Source organism: Prunus dulcis, chromosome 1 (assembly GCF_902201215.1).
Source record: "Prunus dulcis chromosome 1, ALMONDv2, whole genome shotgun sequence".
Taxonomy (NCBI): Eukaryota; Viridiplantae; Streptophyta; class Magnoliopsida; order Rosales; family Rosaceae; genus Prunus; species Prunus dulcis.
In genome coordinates, this window is record NC_047650.1 from 8,722,744 (window position 1) to 8,749,416 (window position 26,673).

The window sequence follows — 26,673 nt, forward strand, 5'->3', positions numbered from 1 at the left end:
CCGCCATGGATGAATTGAATTAAAATCTAACTGAAGACTGTGAATTTGAATTCGAATACAAATTGAAGTTGGATTGGGAAGAAGGAATTGGGGATTTTATTAAAAAGGACCATTGGCCAGCTCACTGGAAGACATTTCCTTACGCACATTTACTTATCATTTTCTGAGGAGATGAGGCCCCAACCCCTTCAATATTAAGATGTAAAACGCATGAAATTGAATGAGCCCTTCAAGTGGAGCTTACAAGAACGAAATATAATTAAAAAAATGATCTATTCCTACTTTACGTCTCTGAATAAAAAAACGAAAGGTAATTTACGTCTCTGAATAAAATTACATTACATACTTTCTTTTTCTTTGGATAAAAAGAATATAAAAGCTATCTAAGATGCGGCACTTGCATGCAATGCTACCAAAGAAGCATAAATGCCATCCTTGATACAAATCAAAGTTTCATGCTTTCCTTTCTCGGCAATGACTCCATTTTTCACCACTGCGATTACATCCGCACCCTTTATTGTGGATAACCGATGGGCAACCACGATTGTGGTTCGATCCACCATGATTCGGTCCAATGCATCTTGAACCACTCGTTCCGATTCAGCATCAAGAGCACTTGTGGCTTCATCTAGTAGTAGTATCTTTGGTGCCTTCATTATAGCTCGTGCAATTGCCACCCTTTGCTTCTGTCCACCAGACAATTGAATCCCCCGCTCTCCTACTATTGTATCATAACCCTGCATTGTTTTTCCAAACTTAACATGGTTAATCTTCAACGTTCCAAATAAAATTTGTGAATTTTCATCAACTAGTCCTTCTCATTTATGCAGCACCATGGCAATAGATTATATTATAGTATTTGTGGCCAAAAGAAATTGACAAGCTTGTTAATTTTGTAGTGCCTACCTGTTGTAAACTACTGATGAACTTGTGAGCATTTGCCAATTCTGCAGCAGCTATAATTTCAGCCTCTGTTGCATTCCCTTCCTTTCCATATGCAATGTTGGCTCTGATAGTGTCATTAAACAATACAGGCTCCTGGCTCACCAGTCCCATTTGCTGTCTCAACCACTTGAGCTGTAGCTTTTGGATTTCAAATCCATCTAATGTAATGTGACCTGAATCAGGGTCATAAAATCTCTGCAACAATGAGACTACTGTCGATTTCCCACTTCCACTTTCTCCAACCAAAGCGACTGTCTGAATAACATAATTCAAATTTGTAAGTCCCAGAAACTTGAATTAGACTACGAGGACCAAATCTTATGCATTGTTTGAAATGAGTAAAAGAACAAAACTGTTACCAAGTTACCTTGCCATGATGAATGGTCAAGCAAAGATCCTGGAAGATTGGTACATCAGGTCTAGTTGGATACTTGAAACTGACATGGCGAAGTTCAATTTCTCCCTTCACATTTTCTATAGTTGTTCCAGATTCATCACTAGAGTCTATTTTTGATTTCCGGTCAAGAATGGCAAATATGGAAGCAGCAGAGCACTTTACTTTACCAAGATTAGGGGCTAGGGAACCTGACTGAGACACTCCAATAGCTGTCATCGCGAGAGCAAAGAAAACCTGCAAACCAGGGAAATGTTAACAACGACTGAATGGACTAATGAAGATTTAATTCTCAAGTAACACGTATTTAGCAGAGTTCGGATCCTCTGCTAATGTTTTCTCATCTATTTACTTACTTGAAGACTTGTAGCGCAAGGCATAAAAACTTACCCGGAAAACATCAGAGAATGTTGTCTTGCCTGCTGCAACAAGTCGGGCTCCAGCATAAAAACTGCAGGCATACACAGAAAAAGAAAAAAGAACGATAGCCCAAAACCTATCCCGCTGATTAACCCTCGTCTTATCCCTGTCTTAATAGGCCCTTCACATTTCTTCTGGTACAATTCAATCACCTTCTCTTCAGCACAAAAGGAAGCAATTGTTCGAATACTCCCCACTGCATCATTGGCTACTTGACTTGCGTCCTCGTACATTTTCTGCAACAATTTAAAATTTTCAGCATTGACAAAAAGGATTGGTCTTATATATATTATGTATGTCGTATTGGATGGTGTTTTGACTGCACCAGCTACAAGTTCTATACTATAAACTTTTTTAAAGTTTGGACTTCGGAGAAATACCTTTGCATCTGCACTGAATCCTTTCAAGAACTTGACTTGAACATAACCAGTTAATCCTAATAGAGGCAGCAAAACCAGGATTATAAGAGCAAGTTGCCAATTTGCCACAAAAGCAATACACAAACCAGCAATTGCAGTTGCTGAATTCTCAACCAGCAAACCTAGTGCATCTCCAACCATCCCACGCAGAGAAGCTGCATCTGTAGAAAGCCTTGCACCAATTGCACCACTTGAGTGCTCAGGATCGTCAAACCAACTTACTTCCATGTAAACCACCTTCTCATAGCACATTGATCGAACTCGTTTTATTAACTTACACCCTGCCACAGCAAAAAAGTATTGTCTTGCTGGCACTGCTATGAAAGTTACCACTCCAAGAACAATGAAGATTAATGCCCAAAACTTCGAGTCCTTACGGAGTTGAGGAGGTGGCTCGTAGAAGGTCTTGATTACACTGGATATCAATATCGAAAAAATAGGTAAGATTGCCCCATTGACAGCTGCAGCTATAGTACCTAGTAATAATACTGGGATCTCTGGCTTGTTCAAGTAAGCCAGGCGGCGAAGTGAGACTTCTGGAGACACTCTTGATGATGCGGAAGCAGGAATATCACGTCCTGCAGATGCTGTTTCAAGAGAATCGACCTGCAGTGGGCACCCCGTATGAGATTGAGAAGGAATGACGGTTACTATTTTCTCTTCCAGATGATCCCCGGCTTATGGATCGTAAGTTTGAAAATCTTTGACTTGAATGTCTTCGAGAATCCACGCTGCTAAGCCTTTCGTGATCATTTACAGCAGTCTGTTCTGACACGCTGCTCATTTCTTGCAACCTTATAAGCTGGCTATAAGCTCCTTCAGGGTCCTTAATTAGCTCAGAATGTGGACCTGCTCAGTTGAAAACGATCAGTAAGTGCAAAACCCATGCACTAAGAATAAGATGAATTGTAACATTATGTTGAACTATAGACAATACGATTTGGCCTTCAAATGGCAGAACAGGACAACATAAACAAATGCATTACCTTTTTCAACAATTGTTCCTCGATGTATAACAGCAATGGTGTCAGCATTCCTTACTGTGCTTCAAGCGGTGGGCTACGACGACAGTAGTCCGGTTGATCATAATTCTGTCCAGTGCCTCCTGCACAATGCTCTCAGATTCTGCATCAAGAGCACTCGTGGCTTCATCTAAAAGTAGAATTCTTGGGTCTTTGAGAATTGCTCTAGCTATTGCAACTCTCTGCTTTTGGCCCCCAGATAGCTGAGTTCCATGCTCACCAACCATTGTGTCTAGTCCCTAAATGCATAAATCACAAAACCACAAATAAGAAAAAAGGAATTGAATGAGTTGATCGAAATAATCCGAGTTTTTAGAAAATTCATGTAACAAAATGATAAGATCACTGGATGTCTCAATAAGCTTCCATGGTCGTGGAAATTAAGAATTCACACAAAAAGTTCAGAGAACAAAATACCAGAACTTAGATGAAAGTTTAAATGAATTTAACCTGAGGCAGTTTGTCTATGAATTTAGCAGCATTGGCAAGTTCAGCAGCAGCCCTTATTTCTTCAGTGGTTGCACCATCCTTTCCATAGGCAATATTATCTTTAATGCTACAAGTAAATAAAACGGGTTCCTGGCTGACAAGGCCTATTTTCTGTCTGATCCATTTCAACTGGAACTCTTTGAGATTAATCCCATCAATAAGAACTTCGCCAGCTAGGGGGTCATAAAATCTCTCAATCAAACTGACTACAGTTGATTTACCACTTCCACTCTCTCCAACCAAAGCAGCAGTTGCACCACTAGGTATTGAAAGAGAAAATCCATCGAATATTTGTTCATCCGGTCTTGCAGGATAACTAAAATAAACATCCCTCAGTTCTATGTCTCCACGGATATCATGTAATTGTTGCCCATTAGTGTCAGAAGCATCAATCTCTGGCTTTCTGTCAATTGTCTCAAACATCTTATAAGCTGCAGCTTGTCCAGCAGAAAATGCACTCAAGCATGGAGATGCCTGCCCAAGAGACCTGAAAATTTATCATAGAAAGCAGAAAAGTTATATCTTGATCTTCTGAAGAATCACATATCAAATTTTGGACGGAAGGGGGGAGGGGGAGTAGTCAGTAGATCATGCAAAAAAGCAAACATTTTAACTAGTACAATAGTACTAGGATCAACAAATTTGTTCATTAAATTTTACTGAAATGCAACTTACATGGAGCCAGTCAACACAGCGAAAACTACATTGATGACTTCCCCTCCTGTATATCCTTTTTCAAGTATCATCTTTCCTCCAAACCATATAGCCAGAGCATAACTACACATCATAATCAGCATAGCCGAACCAATTCCGAACCCAGATGCCAAACCCTCTTGCACACCGGAGTTGTAAGCTTTAATTAAGGAGTTGTTGTAATTAGCTATAGCTTGCTTTTCTCCTGTAAACGATGCAACCTGAATTGGGAACATAAGTTTTAGTTCTACACTAAGAAAATAGAAATAATAAATTTTTGTTTTAAAGATCTTAAAGACAAGTAGGCCTACTGTTCTGATTGAACCAATTGTCTGCTCTACCACAGTTGCTGCCACTGAATAAGCAGTTTGTCCACTGGATGCCATCTTTGATATAAGGATGCCCATGACGGCACCAGAGAGGACAAGAAGGGGGATAGAAGATAGCATGACAAGGGTGAGAAGCCATCCCTTAATAAATGCTATAACAAAGCCTCCTACGAATGTTGCAATTAACTGGATAAAAGTTCCTACCTGCAATAAGAAAATGAAAGAATGAGAGGTTACTGGAGAAAATAGCAACACTTAAGGCTTTTGTCTGTGGCATGTAAATACCTTCTCGCCCATGGCCTCTTGAATGAGCACAGTATCACCTGACATCCTCCCAACAATTTCCCCAGTGTTAATTTCTTTATCAAAAAAGCCAACATCTTGCCTCAATATTGTTTTCAAGTATAAACTTCTTATTCGAGAAGCCTGTCTCTCTCCAGTGACCATCCAGCAAGACATCTCTGGCATATAGAAAAAGCTAATCACCTCAGTTCCCAAAAAGCCAAATTATTTGTTTGATGCACCAGCAGGCAGTTCAATGTACTTACGTAGAAATGCCGCTGCAGCAGCTCCCACCGCCAAGTAGACAAACTTTAGAGCCACCTGAGAATATTGAATTGGCCAAATTATATCTGATTAAGCCTTGTTCATTACAATTTCGTTACTAAGAGGAACCAGAGAACCAAAATAGATGTTAAGACAGAAGTAAGCTCAGTCATTGAAGTTCTGATAGAACTGGATACAACAATGTTTTGAGTAGAATTTTGTTCTTTACTATTGCCGCTATTGCCTAGTTGACTTAATTTCTATGAAGATGTTACATGTACCCAACACGATTGTACGAGGTCACAATTCACCCAACACAATTAACAGAGATAACTATCTACCAGTTTATAGTCACAGAATATTTACCTTGGAAACTGCATCAACCACGTCTGTATTATTCCCACTTTGTCCAAAGGAGTTAATCACATCTCCAAAGATTATGGTCATTAGAGGCAAAGAGGTCCCATTTCCAATAGCACTGATTGTACCAACGGACATTAACAGGAAATCCAAGGAATCAGCAAAGGAGAAAAGCTTGTAATATGGTACTGTTTTGGTGCCATCCTCCTTGCTCTTGCTTGTATCTTGTGGGCTGTTTTGGGAGTCCTCCACTACTGCTGAGTGGCCGTTCGATGCTGCCGTTCCCTGCTCTTTGATTACATTTCCATCCGCAGGATTTTCCTCAGCCATGTTTTTCACAGCAATAGTAAAGCTGCTATATTTGACAACAAGCACCTCAGAGAAGTAAGTTGCTACTTTATCTGACAGAGAACTTGATCAGAGCTGCAAGACAAAACATTTATGGTTTCGATTAGGAACCATAATTTTTGTTTTTTTGGGGAACTAAATTGACTATACAAACCAAGGAAAATTTGCCAACTGATTCTAATTGAATATGGAGTTGATTATTCAGCCAAAATTAAAAAATCCATTTGTTCCTATGTTCTTATTTTTGTGCGTGTGAGCATTAGAAAACCCGTTACTGAAGCAAGTGGTACAGAATATGTACATGTTGATTCCAGAAGATGAAAATAGAAAATAAGGGTTAAGAACACAGACAGGAAAAGGAAACAGAGGAACAAAAGAAGAAGTAATAACAAAAATACTATACTCAAACCAAACATTAAGAAGCCTCACACAGCAGGCATGAAATGCAGGCAGTTGGAATGCTGAGAACAAAACCTCACAAACACAATTTGAAACCAACTAAAACGAAACTAGGAATCAAACGAAGGAGAAAAGAGAAAGAAACCAAGTGGGCAGCTAATGCATGCTCTAAAGGTGAGAAATTTAAATAGAAGAGACATAACCACAAAAAGCTGAGATACAACTTCAAAAAGTGTTGCAGGAAACATTAATATCACCAAAAGATGAAGATACTCACTGAGGGGGAAACAAGTTTACAAACTTTCAGGAAATGGGTTGATGAAATTGTTGTACTTTCCCCCCGAAAGCGTTGCTTTATAAGGCAGCACATCAGCCTACAGCCTGCCAACTAGAAAGATAGTGTACATACAAGACTAGTCAAACGTTCAAACTATCCAGACTTTTAAAACTAAATTGAAAGACGTAAAATTCTGGTCCTCTGCTCCTCTCCGTGGTGGCTTTGCTTAGGCAGGAAATCAAATGGGTTGCTTTGACATTAAGTTATAGTTGAATTTTAACATCAGAGTGATGCGCAAGTTTGTGCATGAGAGTGAAGTGAGCATATGTGGTTTGATTCCTTCCCCTTTTTCTTTTTTCTTTTCAAAAAATTAAAATTAAGAGTGATGCGCAAGTTTGTGCAATAGAAAGAACAATTTGAGCACTGCAATTTGGGTGGTCCAATATGACTTTTGGAGGTTGACAATATTTTTATTATATTATGCATAACTTGGAGCGTTGGGCATGCATATCCGACATGAGACATGACAAGTCAATCCTCTCGATTGCCGTTCTTTTTGTGTTTTTGTTGTGTTAATCTTTGGACTTCTTGGAAGTTTGTTGGGATATTGGTCTAATTTTTTTAATTTAGTTTTATTTTTTGTTACTTATCATTTTCTGGGAAGATGAGATGAGCTTGTATTTGGTAGAAAGTAGAAACAGAGAAAATGATGACAAGGTGATTATAATATTGTTAAGGATGCTTATGACTAATAATAGATTAATGGGTAATTAGTCTAATATGCTTATGACAAACATTCACTGCCTGACTAGTTCAGTTTGCAAAGGTGGCACTTTGCTCCCTCATGTTTGCTGAGAATCTCTAGATGGTCAGGGGGTACGGAAAATTGCTTTTCACAATAAAAAATGCAATTGCCATTGACTTATTAGGCAATCTCCAACCTTTGGACTTAAACCTAAAATATCTCCCCAAACTTCTCCCAATCCAAGAAAAAGAACGACCCAAAATTTAGAAAAACTCAAATTTAGACCCAAATATGAGTCCAAGTATTGCCTGAACTCAATACTATTCACTGAACCCCACGCTAAGGTGGCATAGCCTATGTACTTCTGAAAAATGGTGGGACCTGCGTTGGTTACATTTTCTGATGGGCATGTCTGTGGCATGGGCCACATGTCGGCACTATAAGCTAGAGCCGTTGGGCTTTGGCTGTTTTCTTTTTTCTTTTTTTTTTTTAAAAAAAATCAAACAGTATCGCTGGGGCACACATGCTGGCTGTTTCCATTAAAAAAAATTATGGAATTTCAAATTTTTTTAGATCAAATTGTTCAAAAAATTAAATTATGATGTTAGTTAAAAAGATTAAATGAAGAAAAGTTATCCATTAAAAAAAAATAGACTTAAACAATTCTTAAACAATTTAAATAAAGTTGCGGACTTAAAATTTGAGTCCGGAGGGTTGGGAGAAAAAACTATTTGAATCCGGACAAAACCCAAATAGTCACTTTTTGAAGGAGGAAAATTTAGATTTAGCTCTTCATAAGTTGGAGAAGGCCTTATGGATAGAATTCTAGATGGTCAAAGGCTAAATAATCCTTGTGTTTCTTTTTTTTTTTCTTTTCTCCCAAGGAACAAATGGACTTATCTTGAAATCCCCTAAATGGTGAGTATCAGTGGCATGATACACGAAAACAGAAATGATCTTTGTAGACGTCCATGTTGACCAAAGGATGTTTATTCAAATTTTGTTACTTGGAAAATACCTGGAAATAGCAGGAAAAGTATGGGGACCCATCACCCGTGTTGGTTATAGATTTTGGTTCTTTGCTTTACTAGATTCTTAGGGGAGTTTCAAATTAAAGTAAGCTTAATGATCATTGTTGGGACAGTATATTGAAAATTGTCAACTAACTTTGTTGAATAATCACCTCTTAGAGGATTTTTTTTATGGGTGGTGATTTTTCCACTCCCTTTTTATCCACCTACATTTTCTTTTGTTTTTTTAATACTTTTTACTATAAGATAAAAGGGAGTGTAAGTAAACAAAAGAGGAGTGAGAATATACAATTTTAAAAAAATAAAGTGTAAGTGGATAAAAGGGAAATGGGAAAATCAGTACCTTTTTTTTTAATTATTTATAACTTAATTTTGATGGATTGGTAAATATGACTGTGTCCTAGAGCTGCAGCCTTTTGTGATTACTGACTCTAATGATAATCAAGCAACAATTAGTCACAAAAGTTTGAGTTTTCAAGGAGGGGGTTGGTTTTTGTTGAAGAAGATTCAAATTGAAGCAATTGCAAGTTGGTAGCGCAGGACGAGTTGAATTTAATTACAAAATATTCAATTAAATTATTTATTTATTTTTTATACAAGTGATATTGGAGAAGGAAAATCAAACATACAAACTCCAATACCACTTAAGTTACGAGCACTTATAAATTTGATTAAGGTTGAGTTTAAATATTTGTGATGGGCCACAAGTGAATTGAGCAAGATATGTGATGGGCCAAATAAGAAGAAAAGGAAGATATGTTATGGGCCTAATATTCATTGGCACAGAAGGCCTCATTTATGGTTACATAACGTGAGCATGGGCTATTCATTGGCCATTGATTTACTTCCAGTCCATTTGAAAACGGATAATCTGATAAAATCATAAGAGTGTTGTTATTTTCACCCACTATTTTACTTTCTTCACTCACTTTATGTTTTCACATTCCACTCAATTTTACCCACAATCATTCCTAAAATGGCCCCATTATTTTGATCAAGACATTTAGTCTCGTAGTCCGCTCCATTTGAAAATGGGCAATTTGATGAAATCATAAGAGTGCTCATATTTCCACTCGATGTATAACTAAACTATTACACCTCTTAATTTTCTCACTAATATGTAGAGATGGCAACGAACCGGTTCAAAGACTGGTATAGCAATACCATCCTCCTCCCCATTCACCATCCCCGTACCCGTCCCTACCCCAATCCCTGATAAGAAATTTCGGGGAATCCCTCTCCCCATCCCCGTCGGGGGGTTGTCTCCCAAACCCACCCCGAATCCACGATTTTTATTCATAAAAATATACTACACTCAATTTTGACCAAAAAATAAACTCAATTGTATTCAACTAAACCATAAAAATTCAACTTAACTATTTAAAATCATCTAAACAATTTGACAAACTAATAGAAATCATATATTCCACAATCAAAACTAAATATTTTGTCGTAAAATTCTTATTTTACCACTAAAATTAACAACAACAAAACACATTAAAAACCTACAAAAATAAAATATCAAATAAACAAAAAAAACCTAGTAGCACTATAGCACCAGCACCAGCACCGTAGCTTCATCAGACAATATGGAATGGAAGGAGGTTCTAAAAACAAATCAGGAGAACACATAAACAAACAATTTCCATATGTTTCTTGGTCAACCAAGAGAATCATGAATTGTTTCCTATTGGTTTATTGAAATATATATATATATATATATATTATATATATTCATTAATTAAAAAATTATATATCACTAATCGAGCAAGGTTCGGGAATGAGGATAACGATATCATCTCAGCCCATCTCCAATTGGGTATTTTTAAAATTCGGGGATCCCCTTACCTGCCCCCGGTTTTTCCCAAAATCTTCCTCCATTATGGTCATAATTTTTATAGAATTTTATAAAAACTCACTCATTTTTTTAGACAAGCGAAATTAAAGAGGGAGAAATCAAATATGAAACCTCAAATACAGGAATAATGAAAGCTCATTCATTTTAGATATAAGGCAACATGACATAAATAATTTTTTGAAAACGCAGACATTTTTGCATAATTTTAGTAAGGTTAAGAAAGTCATGGTCAAATCTAAGAAAATAAAGTTGACCCGAGATCAATTTGTCCCAAAAAAATTGGGAAAATGTACCAAATGTCCAAAGCCCTTTTTCAGATCGTTTACTGTCCAAAACAAAGCCGAAAAGCGCTTGACCTTATCATCATCGCCATGGTTGCAAAGACCGAAAGACCAAACTCCAAAGAGCGCAGCAGTCACAGCAGCTGAGCGACAAACCAATCAATCTCATCCACGAAAACAGAAAAGCAAACCTTCACTTTCAGTAGTGCCATTCCTACCGTTGAATGAGACTGAACCAAAAACTCTCCTCAGATATTTTGAGACTCCACTCTTCTTCTTCTACTTCTGCTTCTTCTCTCGCGCTCTGCAAACACCCAACATTCAGCTTCAAAGAGGGGGGAGGAGAGAGAGAGAGAGAGATAGAGATGTATACAACTGAGGCATTGGGGAATTTCTCAGTGTTTAGAGAGACTTCCGTTTCAATGGCGGCCGCCAACTATCTCAGAAGTCCTGTTCGAATCCGACCCATGTCCCGTAGCATTCTTAGTAGCAAGAATTTACTCTGGAATTATGGAATGAAGTGCCAGTGCAGCACCAGCACCAGCAGTAGCAGTAGCGGCGTTGATGAGAAGTCAGTGTTTTCACTCACCTCGTCAAGCAAGTACGAAGTTGATTATTTGGGAGAAAAAACCAAAGGGGATTTGAATGTCAAGGTGGAGCATCTTGAGGCCTTTGGTAACTTTCTTTCCTCTCCAATGCTCTATTTCGTTCTTTCAGTTTTGAAACTACAACCATATATGTGTGTGTGTGTGTGTGTAAAGTTTTGTTCTTTTCAATGAACCCATGTAGGAATTGATAGTCAAGCAACTATAAAAGGTCCAATGGAGGAAGTAGCCAGGGTTGAGGCTGAAGACTTGCTCAGAGACTTGGGTATCCCGGTGCTGTTTTTTAATTCCTTTTCCTGCATAAATTTGGTCCTATATATGCGTTACCACATCTCTTTGCTTGCTTATCTTTTTCTTTAATATATGGTTCTCTTGAATCTTGAACCAATAAATATCCCTCTTATCATTTGCTTATGGTATTACCATGTTCAATATTTATGTGCAGACTCCTTTTTCGTCAAGACAATCACCTCGTGACATTTTTTGTAGCCGCATGTTGAATCTTCAATCAATCAGTGCCATTGGATATGATATGGACTACACCTTGATCCATTATAATGTGATTGTAAGTGTCATCAGCTTAATATGTGTTCTTATTCTCAGCATTAGTTGGCGCGTCATCTTTGATGCCACATCAAGATCATATAGTTTTGCATGTGCAAGTGACTAGTGTTGCAACCTCAATGCATTAGTAACCATTACTATTCTGGCTATTGTCTGACATGGATTTGTATTTTGCAGGCTTGGGAAGGGAGAGCTTATGATTACTGTATGGAGAATTTGAAGAAAGTGGGTTTCCCTGTTGATGGTCTTGCGTTTGACCCTGACTTGGTAACATCTATAAGCAAGTTAAAAGGTTTTTGAGTATTTACATTTAAGCAAGTCTTAAGATCTAATTTTCGTTTTTCCTTCCTACCTTTGTTCCATCCTTTCCCATAGGTTATTAGAGGCCTTGTCATAGACAAAGAGAAAGGCAACTTAGTGAAGGCTGATCGATTTGGTTATGTAAAGAGGGCTATGCATGGCACGAAGATGCTATCTAATCGAGCTGTAAGGTACACTATGAAGCTTTTTTTTAATTAGTCTCATAGTGCAAATGCAAAGCAGGCATTCAGTGTGCTGTTAAAACATTAGCAATAAGACTTCCTATGAAAGTTCCTATTATCAGATTTATTACTCTGGTCTTCCCTTGTATTATAACTTTGTGTATGTGGCGCTTAAGTTCTTCCAACATTTTGCACTTTAGCATATCATTTTTGGGAAAAGATGGAATCATATATTCTAGTGTGACTTAACTTTTTACTCATTGAAGTGAGATGTATGGGAGGGAACTGGTGGACCTCCGGAAGGAAAGTCGATGGGAATTCCTTAATACACTGTTCTCCGTCTCAGAAGCTGTCGCTTATATGCAGGTACTGTTTTGTCTTAGCTAGAGCACTGTTTTAACCTCAGACTCATTTTATTGCTATTATTTTTGTGGATTTAGTTTATTCGTATGCGGACATTGACTCATGATTCTTTTCAGATGGTTGACAGATTGGATGATGGAACCATAGCAGCACAACTTGGTCCACTTGATTATAAAGGGCTCTATAAGGCAATATGTTGTGCCTCAATTTTATAGAGCCTGGTATTGGTTTTTTCTTGCTCCTTTTTAACTATTGACATGATTTCAGGCTGTTGGAAGAGCCCTCTTCAGGGCACATGTAGAGGGTCAACTAAAGGTTAATATATTTATGATTTGTGTATTAGATATGTAAGAATTGGTTCATGAGCAGGAACTGATTGTGGTATATATGCAGAGTGAGATAATGTCTAAGCCTGAACTATTTGTGACACCTGATCCAGAATTACCCCTAGCACTTTTGGATCAAAAGGAGGTACGTCTTATAGAAATTTATCTTTCAGTAGCGTGTGACATCATTTAACTCCTTATTTACTTTGACCTATTCGTGCATTAGGCTGGTAAAAAGCTTCTGCTCATTACCAACTCAGATTATCATTACACAGACAAAATGATGCAGCATTCCTTCAACCGATTTCTTCCCAATGATATGGGTTGGCGGGATTTATTTGACATTGTAAGTAAATGTCGTTTGTATACTTATAACTTCGTGCCACATTGAATAGTAATTATTTTATAGGACCTCTGCTATAAAAGTCTCAGGATCATTCTTTCCTGGGTGATGCTTAAACCAGCAGCGCATAATTTTATCACAGACCAGTTTTTGTCTGTGTGTGTTTGTGTTTAAAAATCAAGGATTGCTTTGAAACTTAATGATCATTAGAATTGTGACCGCATCAACAGCAGTGAGTCATGGTTTTTTGGTCTATCACGCTCATTTTCAGATGGTAGTCTCGGCAAGAAAGCCAGAGTTCTTCCAAATGTCACACCCTATGTATGAGGTGGTGACAGGAGAGGGCCTCATGCGTCCATGCTTCAAGGCTAAAACAGGTGATGAAGACTAATGTTCAGTACTTGTGCTCGTTTGGCCCTGAAATTCTTGTATTTTTAATGCAAAATACAGTGAAGTTTTTAATTTCATGTGCTCTGTGGTTGCACTTGCTTTGAATGTCACTTGGTTGCACATTAGCTAAATAATCATGTTTGATAAATGATTGTTATTGTGACATTAATTAACTAAATAACTAAGTTGTTAAGTTGGTCAAATCTCTGCTGTTTTTTTTCTCAGTCAACATCATTTTTACATGTCAATATATTAAATTCCTCTGGGCTTTGTATGGATCATATTATTTGATAATTCTTTACTTTGTTGGCATTGGTTTTATTTAACAATCTCATGCTCATTCAAATTCTTCTTCTTGCAGGGGGATTGTATTCTGGGGGAAGTGCTCAGATGGTTGAGAATTCCCTAAATATTCATGGAGATGAAATACTGTATGTTGGTGATCATATCTACACTGATGTAAGTCAATCCAAAGTTCATCTGCGATGGCGGACGGCATTAATTTGTCGAGAATTGGAAGAAGAGGTTTGTGTAGTTGATTTTCTCTTTACATGCAAGAGTACAGAATAGAAAGTGCAATTAACATGTTTCTGGAAGTTGAGATCTCACTATCATTGAAGAATTGAAAATTTTGGCATGATTAATAATATACTGACTAGAAAAAACACTTTGAGACAGCAAATGGAACCCAAAGAACCTGCTTGCCAGTTTCCTTATATAAATATTCTATTGTTCCACAGACCAGACACCTATGGACTATAATTTTTAATTTGGTCTCCTAGTAATTGAGAGATTTAATATCCTTGAACTGTTAAATGCTGATTAGGTCTCCGTTTGTTTCGTGAAATTTTGAGGCTGCAGTTTAGTGCTTTGATCCATAGCCGGGGTCATAGAGCATCACTGGTAGAGCTTATAAATCAAAAGGAGGTCGTAGGGGATCTTTTCAACCAACTTCGGCTCGCCTCGCAAAGGCGAACTAAAGGACGCCCTGCTCAAGTAAGTTTTATCCATCACTGAATTCTTGTAATGTATAGTGATAATATCTCAATATATTTTTCATATCTCCTCTTTTTTATGCTTGTATCTGTATCCTTGAGCATTAAACAATTACTGCTTTAATTAACAAATATTGTCTGCTCACCGTTGCATGTATTTGAGTGTAGAAGTCAAGATGATCTGGTTATCATTTGAACATTTCTATACTAATACATAAGTGCAACTCTTAATTCTGGTGTTACCTCTGAACTGAATCCATGCTACATTTTCTTTTTCCCATTAAGCATCACCACTCAGCAAACAGTATGAACTCCTAATCCAAGAGTGTGGACCAAGAGATGATAGAACTGGAAACATAAAAAAAGAAATGGTTTATATAATGTAGTGCTTCTTAATTTTATCTGAAACTTTTCTGCACTTTCAGACCCTTGCTGCAACAAACTTGGATGATCAAGAACTCTCAGAAAGCATGCAAAAGCTACTTATAGTTATGCAAAGACTGGACCAGAAAATTGCTCCAATGCTAGAAGCAGATGGAGAGCTCTTCAACAAAAGGTAAGATGGGGTTAGGAAACATACGGAATTGATTTTTTTTTTAGAGATATTTAGTGATATACCCATTTCTAGCACTAATATTCTAAATAAACCCTACACAATTGAATTCCTATAAACAAACCCAAAAAATGATAGCTAGCCTTATAGAATTTAATATTGATTATTAAATTACTTTGATGCCCTATTGAGTGCTTTGGGTATTTTTATGAGATTTTGGGGTTGGGCTTGTTTTAAGAAATTGATGGCAGTTTTGTAATTTATAAGAAGTTAAAAGCTTTTTGTTATGTTGTAAATGGGCTTTGGGTGTGTTTCTAAAGTCCATTTTATATAGGGTATTTTTATAATTTGGGCCCCCATATTGGGTATAATAGTGAATCTCCCCTTTTTTTATTACTAGTGTATATCTGTGGAAAATGTTTCATTCATAAATATACAGTTGACCTCGTGAACCTGCTGTGCATTAGGTGGGGATTTCTTTCCCGTGCAGGGTTCTGGGATAAAAGCCATCTGATGAGACAGATTGAGAAGTATGTTCTGTTTTTTCGACAGTTCATATTTCATTCATCACAGGACGTCTGTGACAGAAATAAAAATTTATCTTTTGAGTGTCCTTAACAATGATTCTCTCAATTCTTTTTCATCTTACAGGTATGCCGATATATATACCTCCAGGGTGTCAAATTTCTTGCATTACACACCTTTCATGTATTTCCGCTCACAGGAACAGGTAACTACTAAACACCAAAGCTTAAATTATTAAGGAATGCCAACATTGTCATCTTCACGCGCAACGCTGCACGTTGAAAGGGGACTGTAAATTACCAAATGAGTAGAGAATGAGGATTTGAGATTTCGAACTTAGGAACTCTTGTAACCAAAACTCTGATACTGTGAGGTAACAATGTGAAAAAGAGAACAAGACTACAATATTAATGAACATGCAAATAAGCAAGCAATACATGACTATTTTACAACCCTCAACTTTTGAAAGAGCACTTATATGCCTTGTGCCTTTTACCACTGCAGACGCTTGCTCATGATTCGTACTCATACTACTGTTCGAGGTTTAATGGGTCAGCTGTGGATGACGAGGTCGACTTTATGTTGTAGAAGTGCATTTTTGGCTGTAAATATTGCTCAAGTTGACCATGCTAATTATTGTAGTATCTTGACTCCATTGTTTTTCTGTATGAATGATCCAGGCACTTCACAATTTTCAAGGTTACAGACTAATAATGAATAATAATGTTTGATTACTAAATAGTAATCAGTGCTTATCCAATGATGAGTGGATTGTTTATGCCAGACAGATGAACAACATGAGGTTATTTTCATCCATTAAACTGAACCCCTACATTGCTAGAATTCAAAATGTTGATTATAAGAGATGTATGCGCATGCGAGCTGTGAGAGGCCAGTCAACTCGCGATACTAGTCCGTAACCGGCCTCTCATACTTAGGACACACTTGGAATGTTTTGCATTTGTAAAGCATTTCTTTTCGAAAAAAAATACATCCAGAAACTATACACAGCAACTGTGTTTTGGGAATTTCAAATTAGATACACAAACGGCAGAACAGCTAAATTAGATAAATATTTAATGGGAACTATCCCATTAGAAAGCACTGTCGTTTCCAGACTTTGGACGACTCGTCGTTATACCTTCGTTAAAGCAAAATCAAAATGGGTTTAAGAAGCAGAAGCAACAGAAGAAGCTAAAAAGAGCAAGGAATCTGGAAATGGAGATGAAGAAGCTGAGATGGGCAATGGACGGAAGCTTTTGGGACCTTGACATATCGACTCCGAGGACCCTTGACGGACTGGCCCGACCCGTTCCCGGCGACCCACTTCCTCTGGGTCTGACCCGAGGCGCCAGGCTCTCCAGGCCCAAGCAAATTGACTTCATGCAGCGTTTCATGCCTGTCCCTTTTGTCCCTTCCTACGCCGCCGCCAATGGCTTCAGTCTTCAGCGAGTCCTCACCATACCCATTAGCGACAATTGGTACCCGCCACCAAAATCCAATTCAATTCCTTTTTTGCTTTTTCATCATCACCGTTTTTCTTTATAAGGTTCAAGTTGAATCAGTAATTCTTGAATTGAAAAGCTCTGTAGGTTTGGGACGTTACTGGGCCAGTTCAATTTGCAGAGGTTCGTATCCTCTGTTAAGAAAAGTGGGAAGACAACACTACCAGACTCTGCATCTTCATGGATGCAAAGCATTGGAACCCACCTGCGTGATAAGTCCTTGTATGCCCTTTCTTTCTGTTCTGACTTCTTGTTGACACCTGACGACACATTGGTGTTTAGTGTGGAGGCTTATGGTGATGAAAAGAAAGCTCGAAAGAAGGCACTTTTTCAGCACAAGGTGTGTTTGTGTTTACCCAAGTGTCAATTTTGTGCTACTTCTGGCTGGATTTACTGATAAAGCTTTGGCTGTTGTGTAAATTTCAGTTTTCTCATCACAATTTGACAGTGGAGGCAGTTTGGCCCGGGCTTTTTGTTGACAAGCCTGGTAATTATTGGGATGTGCCATTCTCAATGTCACTTGATCTGGCTTCGGTCGCTGCTGACTCCATGGCCAGTTATCGTATATGTGCCCATCATAATTCAGGTTCACCGGAGCGCCTTGACAGTGGTCAGAGCGATGGAGTTCCTGCTAGTCTGCTTCCTGGTTTGTCTGTCACAAGTGCTTTTTCTTTTAAGAAGAACATTGAGCTTTGGAGAAATAATGCTCAGAAGTTGAGAATGGTGCAACCATATGATATATTCCTTTCAAATCCTCATGTTTCGGCTTCGGGGATTATTGGTAAGACACTGCCTTTTTTTATTGCTGAATTATACTGGTAGATGATAATACATAGGAGAGGGGCAAGAGGGTGAGGTTTACTATAAGAATCATTTAGACACCCTTTTGCTTATATGAAAGAGATGTTTTCTGGGTAAAGAAAAGAAGCCATCAGGCGATGGCATTAATGATTTACAACGTTTGCCCAAAATTGGGATCAAGTAGCTCTGTGCCCCTTTGTAGCATAAATTTTCTGATGTTCATAACTTTTTTGTGTACTGTGTTTTAGCTTAGCCAACCCCTGATAGTTGGGAATCAAGTGAGTTGAGTGGAGTAGTTGTTGTCTTAGCATCTTGGCCATTGTCTTATACATGTACAACTCTCTTACTAATTGATAATTCAAATTCGTTCATACACAGGTGCTGCTATGACTGCCTCGTTTGGTGATAGTTCGGTTAGATCACAAATCGCAGATGATGATCCTGAGGGTTTTAGAGGCTTTAGTATTCGGGCTCCTGAAGTAAAATCTGCCTTTCTAGCAGATATATTTGCATCTGCATCATTTACAGCCCAGCATGGAAACTTCCAAAGGCTATTCCTAGATCTTACTCGCTTTCATGCCCGTTTGGATTTTCCTTCTGGTTCTAAATTTCTTTCAGGTGCTACACATCTAGCACAAGATTTTTTCAATTCTCAACAGCCAAATTTGGAAGCTATCCAGGACATTTGCCCCAATGCCACACTTTCTCTTCAGCAGCAGGTATCTATATTTCTTTTATATTAATTATATTTTCCGTCTTGGAAAAAATATTTCCCAGAATTCAAGTGTGATTTCAGAATGAGAGAAACATTGAGGTTATATGTTAAACTTGTTCGTGTAATGGATATTCCTGTGTTGATCTTGGGCTGCACCTTTGTAGTATCTGGGTTTCAAAGCAGTCCAGGGTATGGTCGTTTCTTACATAGCCGTTGTATCTGAATGACGTTGAAATGAATGTTGACTTTGAATTGCCTCTGCAATTTCTTGCAGATTGCTGGACCTTTCAGTTTCAGGGTCGATTCAGGAGTTGCAGTTGAACTAAAGAACCAAGACTGGAATATACGTGTGGACGAGCCCGTATTTGCCCTTGAATATGCACTGCAAGTCCTTGGTTCAGCCAAAGCCGTTGCTTGGTATTCGCCAAAGCACCAAGAATGCATGATAGAGCTTCGTTTTTACGAGACATAAAACCATGTGCTCTTGACTCTTGATAGGGTTATATTGTCGGGTCATTTTGAGGGAGATTCCCCCATAAATGAAAAAAAAAATTTCATTCGCCATTTGTAAAGTGGTGTATTATTGGAGAATTTTATTTTTGATGAATGCAATGGAAGTTCTGGTAATTGAAACTCTCTTTGTGCTTCAACATTATACTACCTTCTGAAAATTGGATAGATTTAAAATTTCAAAATTAAAATTTAAAAAAAGAAAAAGAAAAAGAAAAAGAACAGTGATGATGCAATAAATACACAAGTAATTTTAAGAGATCCAATGGCAACAACTTTTAGATTTTTTTAACACAGATAGAAATCCTCTGGTCACACCATTTCTTGAATACTCATGTTATTGGTTCTTTGTTTATTGTTTTGGTACAAATGAAATTCTTAAATTCTTAGTAGAATGGAAGCTTACATGATCCTATGGTATAATGCCTGCCAAAACTGGTCGTGGAGCAACCAGATGGAAGCCTTAGATGCTCCTCGTTATACTTGACTGTCGCAAGACTTAGCCCATGAGGTGGAGCAAACATGGCATATTTAGCAAGTTCCCTGCGATCTCGTGTTGCCAATATCATGGGAACAATGTAAGGAGGCAGTGCTTCCCTCCCAATTTGAAGCAGCAGAGAGACCTGCATAAGTGTTTCACAGAAAATGCTTGTACTACCATTTGATGAAATGCATTGCATAGTACTAAAAAGACAATAACTTTATATGAAAATGGTTAAGATGAATGCTTCACCATGTTCCGGACTTGTCGATATAAGAAGCCCGACCCTTCAACTTCTAGTTGTAAAAGAGCCCCCTAGACAAGGATTTTATTGAAGATCAGCAATGAATCATATCTTTCTCATAAAACTCATAGATAATGAAGAGCACCCTAAAATTCAACTGCTGTTGAAGAAATCTTGTAGTGGGGTTTGAGCAATTACCATTTCAATGACATCAAAACGAAATATATTCTTTACTGGATCTCGCACTCGTTCTTTCTGGGAGGCATTGGCAAAAGCAGAGAAATCATGCTTTCCAATAAAATACTTTGCAGCTTCTCTCATAACCGCGGGGTTTAGCTTATGTGCACTATGGTAAGCATAGTCACGCTGAAATGGGTCCATGAATGTGTCATTATATACTTTGTAATGATAAATTTTGCTTTTTGCTGAAAAACGAGCATGGAACTCGGGCACTGCAGGGCTGATCTCCCTCACTCGAATATCAGAAGGAAGAAGACCGTTGAGAGCTGCATGAATGCTATCTATGCTGTCGTAGTTGAAAGGTGTGACAAAGTGTGCAACCTGAAAGCTGAACTGAAAGTAAGTCTTTGATATGTTGGTGGATTTGCTTGTTGTGTTTACTCTTGATGAGAGTAAGAAAGAAAATTAGACCTGACCCCAAGCATGTACTCCCTTATCTGTCCTACTTGCACCAACCAAACTAAGATCCTTCCTTTCCAGCTTTGTTGCTTGCATTAGAACTTTCTCCACAGAGCACTGTATTGTAGGAGGTGAACTCTGGTATTGCCATCCTGCTAATTCATGGAAGTGTTGGAAATGATTGATGCAGAAAGTGGAAGCTAATATCAAATTGGGATTTTGAAATGGGCATCTGAAATATCTCAAAATTGACAGAAATTAACCACCTTCATGCCTATAAGATGCCCAATTTGGAAACTTGCCATATCAACTAGAAAAATTAGACAGACAAAGTTGGAGAAGTTGAAGGAAATGTAGTCATACATAGGGGCATTATGTCAAAAATCATTGAAGCACATTTCCATTTCTAAGCAGAGCTATTTTCATCAGAACTCAAAAGAAAAAAAGAAGAAGAATAAAGGTAATCACTTTCCTCTAAATTATCAAGTGGGTTGTCACTGGTGAATTAAGAATTGATTTCTAACTTCAAATCAAATATAATAATTAGCAACAAATCCATGACTGGAAAAAGCTTATAAAGCAAAGCACATCAAAATTCACATAATAGGAGGCAAAGCTCAATGCTTTAATGGAAGAAAGAAAGAGAACAGTAACCTGCATAGCGGGTGCCGTCATAAGCAATAACCAAACGCCACTTATACCCACCACCAACCCCAGTGTGGTTCATTACCAAGTGGTCTCCATCCTTTGCGTTCTGCTAAATTATCCATTTTTGTTATCGCCAGTTCACAATTATCATAATCAGAAACACAGAGAGAGAGAGAGAGAGAGAGAGAGAGAGAGTGTGTGTGTGTGTGTGCGAGTGTGTGTGTGTATTGATCATTACCGAAGTATTAGTGGGAGTTGGAGAAGAAAGAGTCCCGTTAAGATTTGGAGGGGAAGGAAGGCCTACAACTACATTGCTACACATCTTCTCAGCTCTCCATTCAAAACCCACAATGCCGCAAACGCTCGTTTTGCCAAATGACTCGAAGCAAATGCAAGTATAAGGGTTTAATGAAAACGAAAATAAATCTCCAGCCATCGAAAAAGTCAAAAGCAAAGAAGATGTAAGATGAACGGTTTTAAAAGGCGGACGAACCATAGTTATCCTACATTCGGAGGCAGTCAATCTCAAGGCTAAAGGCTGGTGGTGAAGGCATCCAACAGATTATTTACCAGAGGAATTCTTCTCAGTCTGGATAGGAGCTGCACCTCAGGTAGATGAGTAACTTCTTCTAACTAATTGAACTACAAGCCTTTTACTCAACATGCTTCTGTGAACTATAATAATGAGTGTAAAACCCGCTATAATAGCATCAACTGCTCGAGTGTTCAGACAAACCTTCTCTTTTGGATCAATAAGACAACTTTAATTAACTAGCTAGTCATATCCTCATTATTAATTTTACACAAATGAAAAACTTGATCAAAGTTTTGTCTAAATCATGCAATCAAGAAATAGAGAGAGAGTTGCATAATGTACATCATCTTCCAAGGTGACGAATTACTAAAGTACCATTAGTGTAGGAGGTATGTACACTGTACATGACTAATTTTAACAGAAATATATGAAACACGTGTAATTAGAGGATTGGACGACCGGAACAGTATGCTGATACAGTGTGCTGATTAGAAAACAGTGAAACATCGTTTGTCCAATTAGGTGAGACCTACGTTGATTAATGTGGGCCCACGGAATCTGATTGGGAAAGGAGATCATCTGAAGTACCACATACCAATACAATCATACATCATTGGTCCAATAATCGCCATCCAGTTCCAAGGATTTATTGAGACAAAAAACAAAAACTTAAAACTTCAGCCATTCAACAAGTCCAAACCAAAGAAGCCGCATCATCTACGGTTCAAAATCTGTGGGCTCACCATAGCTAATCTAGATACGGATGCAGTAAAGCATGACGGGTAAAGTCATCACACGGTTCGCTCCATCTCTTTCTGTGTATGTGCACGTTTCGGAGGGGGCCAAGCACCTTCCTCTCTCTCTCTCTCTCTCTCTCTCTCTCTCTCTCTATCTCCTCTCGCTCTCTCTCCTGTTTTCGGAAAAGTAAACGAACTGAAGGCGTCTTATAGGTTTACCAGAGGAATTCATCTCAGTCTGGCTTGAAGGTTTGATTTTTATTATCCATGCAATCTAGGGTGCCTATCTCTATGAATTTTCTGTTTGGGTTTTTCATATTAGGGTTCTTGTTCCTCTCTCTTTTTCCATATTTTTTCACAGTGCAAAAGATTTGTCTTTTTTCTTTTCAATTTGATTATAGGTTCTGTTTGTTGTACTTGTTTTGAATTGGGATTTAGGGTTATTATGGGCTCCGCACCTTTTCCTGTGGGATTTGTGACTTTAGTAACGTCTGCAGATGGAAAATTTCGTGTTGTTCTCCCAAATAAGACATTGGGTTTGTGTAATTTCAGCATTAGGGTATAGATATGGGCAAAAGTTTCAAACTTTAAGGTTATTATTGTGAATGTAGTTCGAAGCGTAGTCTCATCAACTGTGAAATTCAACCTTGGCTTCAAAAAATGGGATTTAGTCTCTTATCAACTGTGAAATTCAACCTGCTTCTGTAAACTTGGCTTCGAACAAATTTGTTATTTCCATTATGACTTCTTGTGTATAAACTTATAAAACAATATCCTTTTTGGGTGGGTAGGCCATGGCTGCAAAGAAGGTTATAGCAATATGCCAATCAGGTGGAGAATTTGTGACGAATAAGGATGGAAGTTTATCGTACACTGGGGGTGAGGCCTATGCGATTGACATTGATCAACAAACACTTCTTGGTGATTTCAAGTCCGAAATAGCTGATATGTTTAATTGTAGTGCTGAAACAATGTCCATCAAGTATTTCCTTCCGGGCAATAAGAAGACTCTCATTACAATCTCTAAAGATAAGGACTTGCAACGCATGGTCAATTTCCTTGGGGATACAGCCACAGTCGATGTTTTTGTCATGTCAGAGGAAGCCGCTGCTCGAAATGTGTCGAACATGCCTGCTAGTAGGTACTTTTTATTTTGTTCATCTTATTTCTTGCTGATTCGATACCCACTTGTGTGTTTGTTTCCCTGGATGCATAACCTTTTATGGTTCGGTTTTGGGTCACAATTGCAGCAATCACAGTGTGGAACAGAGGCCATGGAAATGTGCTTATACCTCCATTGTTATCTTGCACAGAGTGTTACACGTGCATGCCTCTTTGTATTCTGTTGTGTAATTATATAGTACTGTGCTTGTGTGCCAAAAAAAGCATTTAATAGAAGTATTACCCTACATGTGTTTTGCATAAAAATCTCATCGGGAATTGTTACCCTACATGTGTTGGACATGCAGGTCAAGCAGGACAACTGTGTCAGAAGCAGTGGTTCCTATCGTTGAGCCTATTGATGTGCGAGTTGATACTTGCAATGCCATTGACCAAATTGATATGGAGCTCCATGAAACCCCTTTGATTTCTGTTCTTGGTTCTTCTAGTGATGATAAGCATCATAAAGCTGCACAACAGTGGGAAAATACCATCACTGGTGTGGACCAAAGGTTTAATAGTTTTGGTGAATTCCGAGAAGCATTGCATAAGTTTTCAATTGCACATGGCTTCGCGTATAGGTACAAGAAAAATGACAGTCATCGTGTTACTGTCAAATGCAAATCTCAAGGTTGCCCATGGAGGATATATGCATCAAGGTTGTCTACTACCCAATTGATTTGTATCAAAAAAATGAATACAGATCATACATGTGAAGGAGCTGCTGTGAAAGCTGGGTATCGGGCGACTAGAGGTTGGGTGGGAAGTATCATAAAGGAGAAGTTGAAAGTTTCCCCTAACTACAAGCCAAAGGATATAGCAGACGACATTAAGCGAGAATATGGGATTCAATTGAATTATTCTCAGGCATGGCGTGCCAAAGAGATTGCCAGGGAGCAGCTTCAAGGCTCCTATAAAGAGGCCTATAATCAGTTGCCGTATTTCTGTGAGAGGATAAAGGAAACTAATCCAGGGAGTGTTGCTGCATTTACCACTAAGGAGGACTCAAGCTTCCATCGCTTCTTTGTATCTTTCCATGCATCAATTGTGGGTTTCCGAGAAGGTTGCCGCCCTCTCATTTTTCTTGATAGCACTCCTCTGAACTCAAAATATCAAGGAGTTTTGTTGGCCGCAATAGCGGCAGATGGTGATGATGGTATCTTTCCAGTAGCATTTGCTGTTGTGGATGCTGAGACTGATGATAACTGGCATTGGTTCTTATTAGAACTGAAATCTGCAGTGTCAATATCTCAGCAGATTACATTTGTTGCAGATGTTCAGAATGGTTTGAAAAAGTCATTGACTGAGGTATTTGATAAATGCTATCACTGTTATTGTTTGAGGCATCTTGCTGAAAAACTCAACAAGGACTTGAAGGGGCAATTTTCTCATGAGGCAAGACGATTTATGATCAATGATTTTTATGCTGCTGCTTATGCACCCAAACTGGAGGCTTTCCAGCGTAGTGCTGATAACATAAAAGGTATTTCACCTGAAGCTTACAATTGGGTCATACAAAGTGGGCCAGAGCACTGGGCTAATGCATTCTCTGGAGGAGCCAGGTACAATCATATGACATCAAACTTTGGACAGCAGTTCTACAGCTGGGTATCAGAGGCACATGAGTTGCCAATTACACAGATGATTGATGTATTACGAGGTAAGACGATGGAAGCCTTCTATTCACGCAGGGTGGAGTCCAACCAGTGGGTAACAAGATTAACTCCATCTAAAGAGGAAAAGCTTCAAAAAGAAACGACAATTGCTCAATCACTTCAGGTGTTGCTCTCACAAGGTAGCACATTCGAGGTTCGTGGAGAATCTGTTGATATTGTTGATATCGACCATTGGGATTGTAGCTGTAAGGGATGGCAACTTACTGGTCTGCCTTGCTGCCATGCTATTGCTGTCTTTGAATGCATTGGTAGGAACCCATATGATTACTGCTCCAGATACTTCACAGTCGAGAGTTACCGTTCAACTTATGCAGAATCAATTCATCCTGTTCCTAATGTAGACAGGCCCCTCCCGGGTGAATCAAGCCTGGCAGCAGTTACTGTTACCCCTCCACCAACCAGACGGCCGCCAGGCCGGCCAAAGATGAAGCAGGCTGAATCATTAGACATAATAAAACGTCAGCTCCAGTGTAGCAAGTGTAAGGGGCTTGGCCACAATAAGAAGACGTGTAAAGATTCCTAGCATTATTGTTTAAGGACCTCGTTAAGTAGGGTGCTTCAGCTTTTAACCTGTGTATATTTTGACATTTTTTATTGGCAGTTTAGGCTTTTGCTCTTTAAGCTTAAGGTAGTTTAGGATCTTTGTTTTGTTTTGTCAAACAAGCTTATTGATTTTCCAGTCACGCCATCATTTTAATAAAGGCATTTAATCTAGTTCCATACCCTTTTAACTTGCACGAATTTTTGCGTATGAGAAAACTTGTGCGTGGAACTTTGCATGAAATTTTTGTGGAGTATGAGAAAAATGTGCACGAATTTTTTTTCGGGTAAGCATGTTTCTCCTCCATGCGCAGAATCCTGATTGTACAATTATGCTTGTGGAGGGGGACGTGTGTCTTACTCCGAACTTTCCCATTGCTCTCAACATTCCAATCTACGTGTGTATGGCAGAACACTTATCATATTAGAATCTATCTCTTCAGACTGGTTTAGGCATATCAGATTCTCATAGACTCATCATGGCCTTAAAGCAACCTTACAAACAAACTACTCAACATTATGCTTGACTTATGATGCTCCATTTAGGAAGATAAATATTAAATACAATTAAACTTAAGTAGATAATGAGTCCTTTCGTATTTGTAAGGAACGACTAAAAACTGGGACAAATTTTCCAAGCAATTATTATTATTTTCTGATTCATCAACTGCCATGCATCACACCTGGGTATACATGTTGGATAGTATTAATCTGTTCTAGAGAGTATTGACTATTTATTCATAATATTATAAGACGTTTGGTGCAGTTTTGGATAAATA

At 38.3% G+C, this 26,673-nt stretch overlaps 4 protein-coding genes and 1 pseudogene across 6 annotated transcripts; 3 read left to right on the plus strand and 2 right to left on the minus strand.

The window, feature by feature from the left end:
* Positions 1–213: 213 nt before the first annotated feature.
* On the minus strand, positions 214–6,729 carry LOC117614023 (annotated as a pseudogene). The gene is made up of 13 exons (XR_004583824.1): positions 6,642–6,729; positions 5,624–6,040; positions 5,260–5,314; positions 4,997–5,172; positions 4,694–4,915; positions 4,365–4,603; positions 3,651–4,176; positions 3,165–3,439; positions 2,140–3,027; positions 1,730–1,995; positions 1,313–1,576; positions 907–1,200; positions 214–737 (listed from the first exon to the last, which is right to left on the minus strand). The product of XR_004583824.1 is annotated as an ABC transporter B family member 11-like (transcript).
* A 3,855-nt stretch (positions 6,730–10,584) lies between these two features.
* On the plus strand, positions 10,585–16,462 carry LOC117635025 (cytosolic purine 5'-nucleotidase-like). Its single transcript, XM_034369353.1, has 17 exons — positions 10,585–11,231; positions 11,346–11,434; positions 11,607–11,726; positions 11,903–11,992; positions 12,101–12,216; positions 12,474–12,573; positions 12,687–12,758; positions 12,838–12,885; positions 12,964–13,041; positions 13,123–13,242; positions 13,511–13,616; positions 13,991–14,154; positions 14,491–14,625; positions 15,050–15,180; positions 15,645–15,707; positions 15,829–15,907; positions 16,207–16,462. The coding sequence occupies exons 1-17, from the start codon at positions 10,781–10,783 to the stop codon at positions 16,288–16,290; spliced, it is 2,046 nt and encodes a 681-aa protein (XP_034225244.1). The 5' UTR covers positions 10,585–10,780; the 3' UTR covers positions 16,291–16,462.
* Positions 16,463–16,518: 56 nt separating this feature from the next.
* On the plus strand, positions 16,519–19,356 carry LOC117635017 (protein TRIGALACTOSYLDIACYLGLYCEROL 4, chloroplastic). The gene is made up of 5 exons (XM_034369341.1): positions 16,519–17,183; positions 17,295–17,547; positions 17,634–17,988; positions 18,387–18,727; positions 18,998–19,356. Exons 1-5 carry the CDS (start codon positions 16,921–16,923, stop codon positions 19,193–19,195), a joined length of 1,410 nt encoding a protein of 469 aa, XP_034225232.1. The 5' UTR covers positions 16,519–16,920; the 3' UTR covers positions 19,196–19,356.
* Positions 19,357–19,527: 171 nt separating this feature from the next.
* Positions 19,528–21,605, minus strand: LOC117614563 (tRNA pseudouridine synthase A 1). Its single transcript, XM_034343419.1, has 6 exons — positions 21,484–21,605; positions 21,252–21,354; positions 20,610–20,749; positions 20,157–20,519; positions 19,967–20,029; positions 19,528–19,856 (listed from the first exon to the last, which is right to left on the minus strand). Exons 1-6 carry the CDS (start codon positions 21,565–21,567, stop codon positions 19,620–19,622), a joined length of 990 nt encoding a protein of 329 aa, XP_034199310.1. The 5' UTR covers positions 21,568–21,605; the 3' UTR covers positions 19,528–19,619.
* Positions 21,606–22,633: 1,028 nt separating this feature from the next.
* LOC117614964 lies at positions 22,634–26,078 on the plus strand. Of its 2 annotated transcripts, XM_034343915.1 has the most exons (3): positions 22,634–22,766; positions 23,309–23,658; positions 23,987–26,078. In XM_034343915.1, the coding sequence occupies exons 2-3, from the start codon at positions 23,312–23,314 to the stop codon at positions 25,875–25,877; spliced, it is 2,238 nt and encodes a 745-aa protein (XP_034199806.1). In that variant the 5' UTR covers positions 22,634–22,766; positions 23,309–23,311; the 3' UTR covers positions 25,878–26,078. The 2 variants fall into 2 exon arrangements, with proteins under 2 accessions (XP_034199806.1, XP_034199807.1); XM_034343916.1 differs by lacking the exon at positions 22,634–22,766 and having other exon boundaries at positions 23,551–23,654.
* The last annotated feature ends 595 nt before the right edge of the window (positions 26,079–26,673 follow it).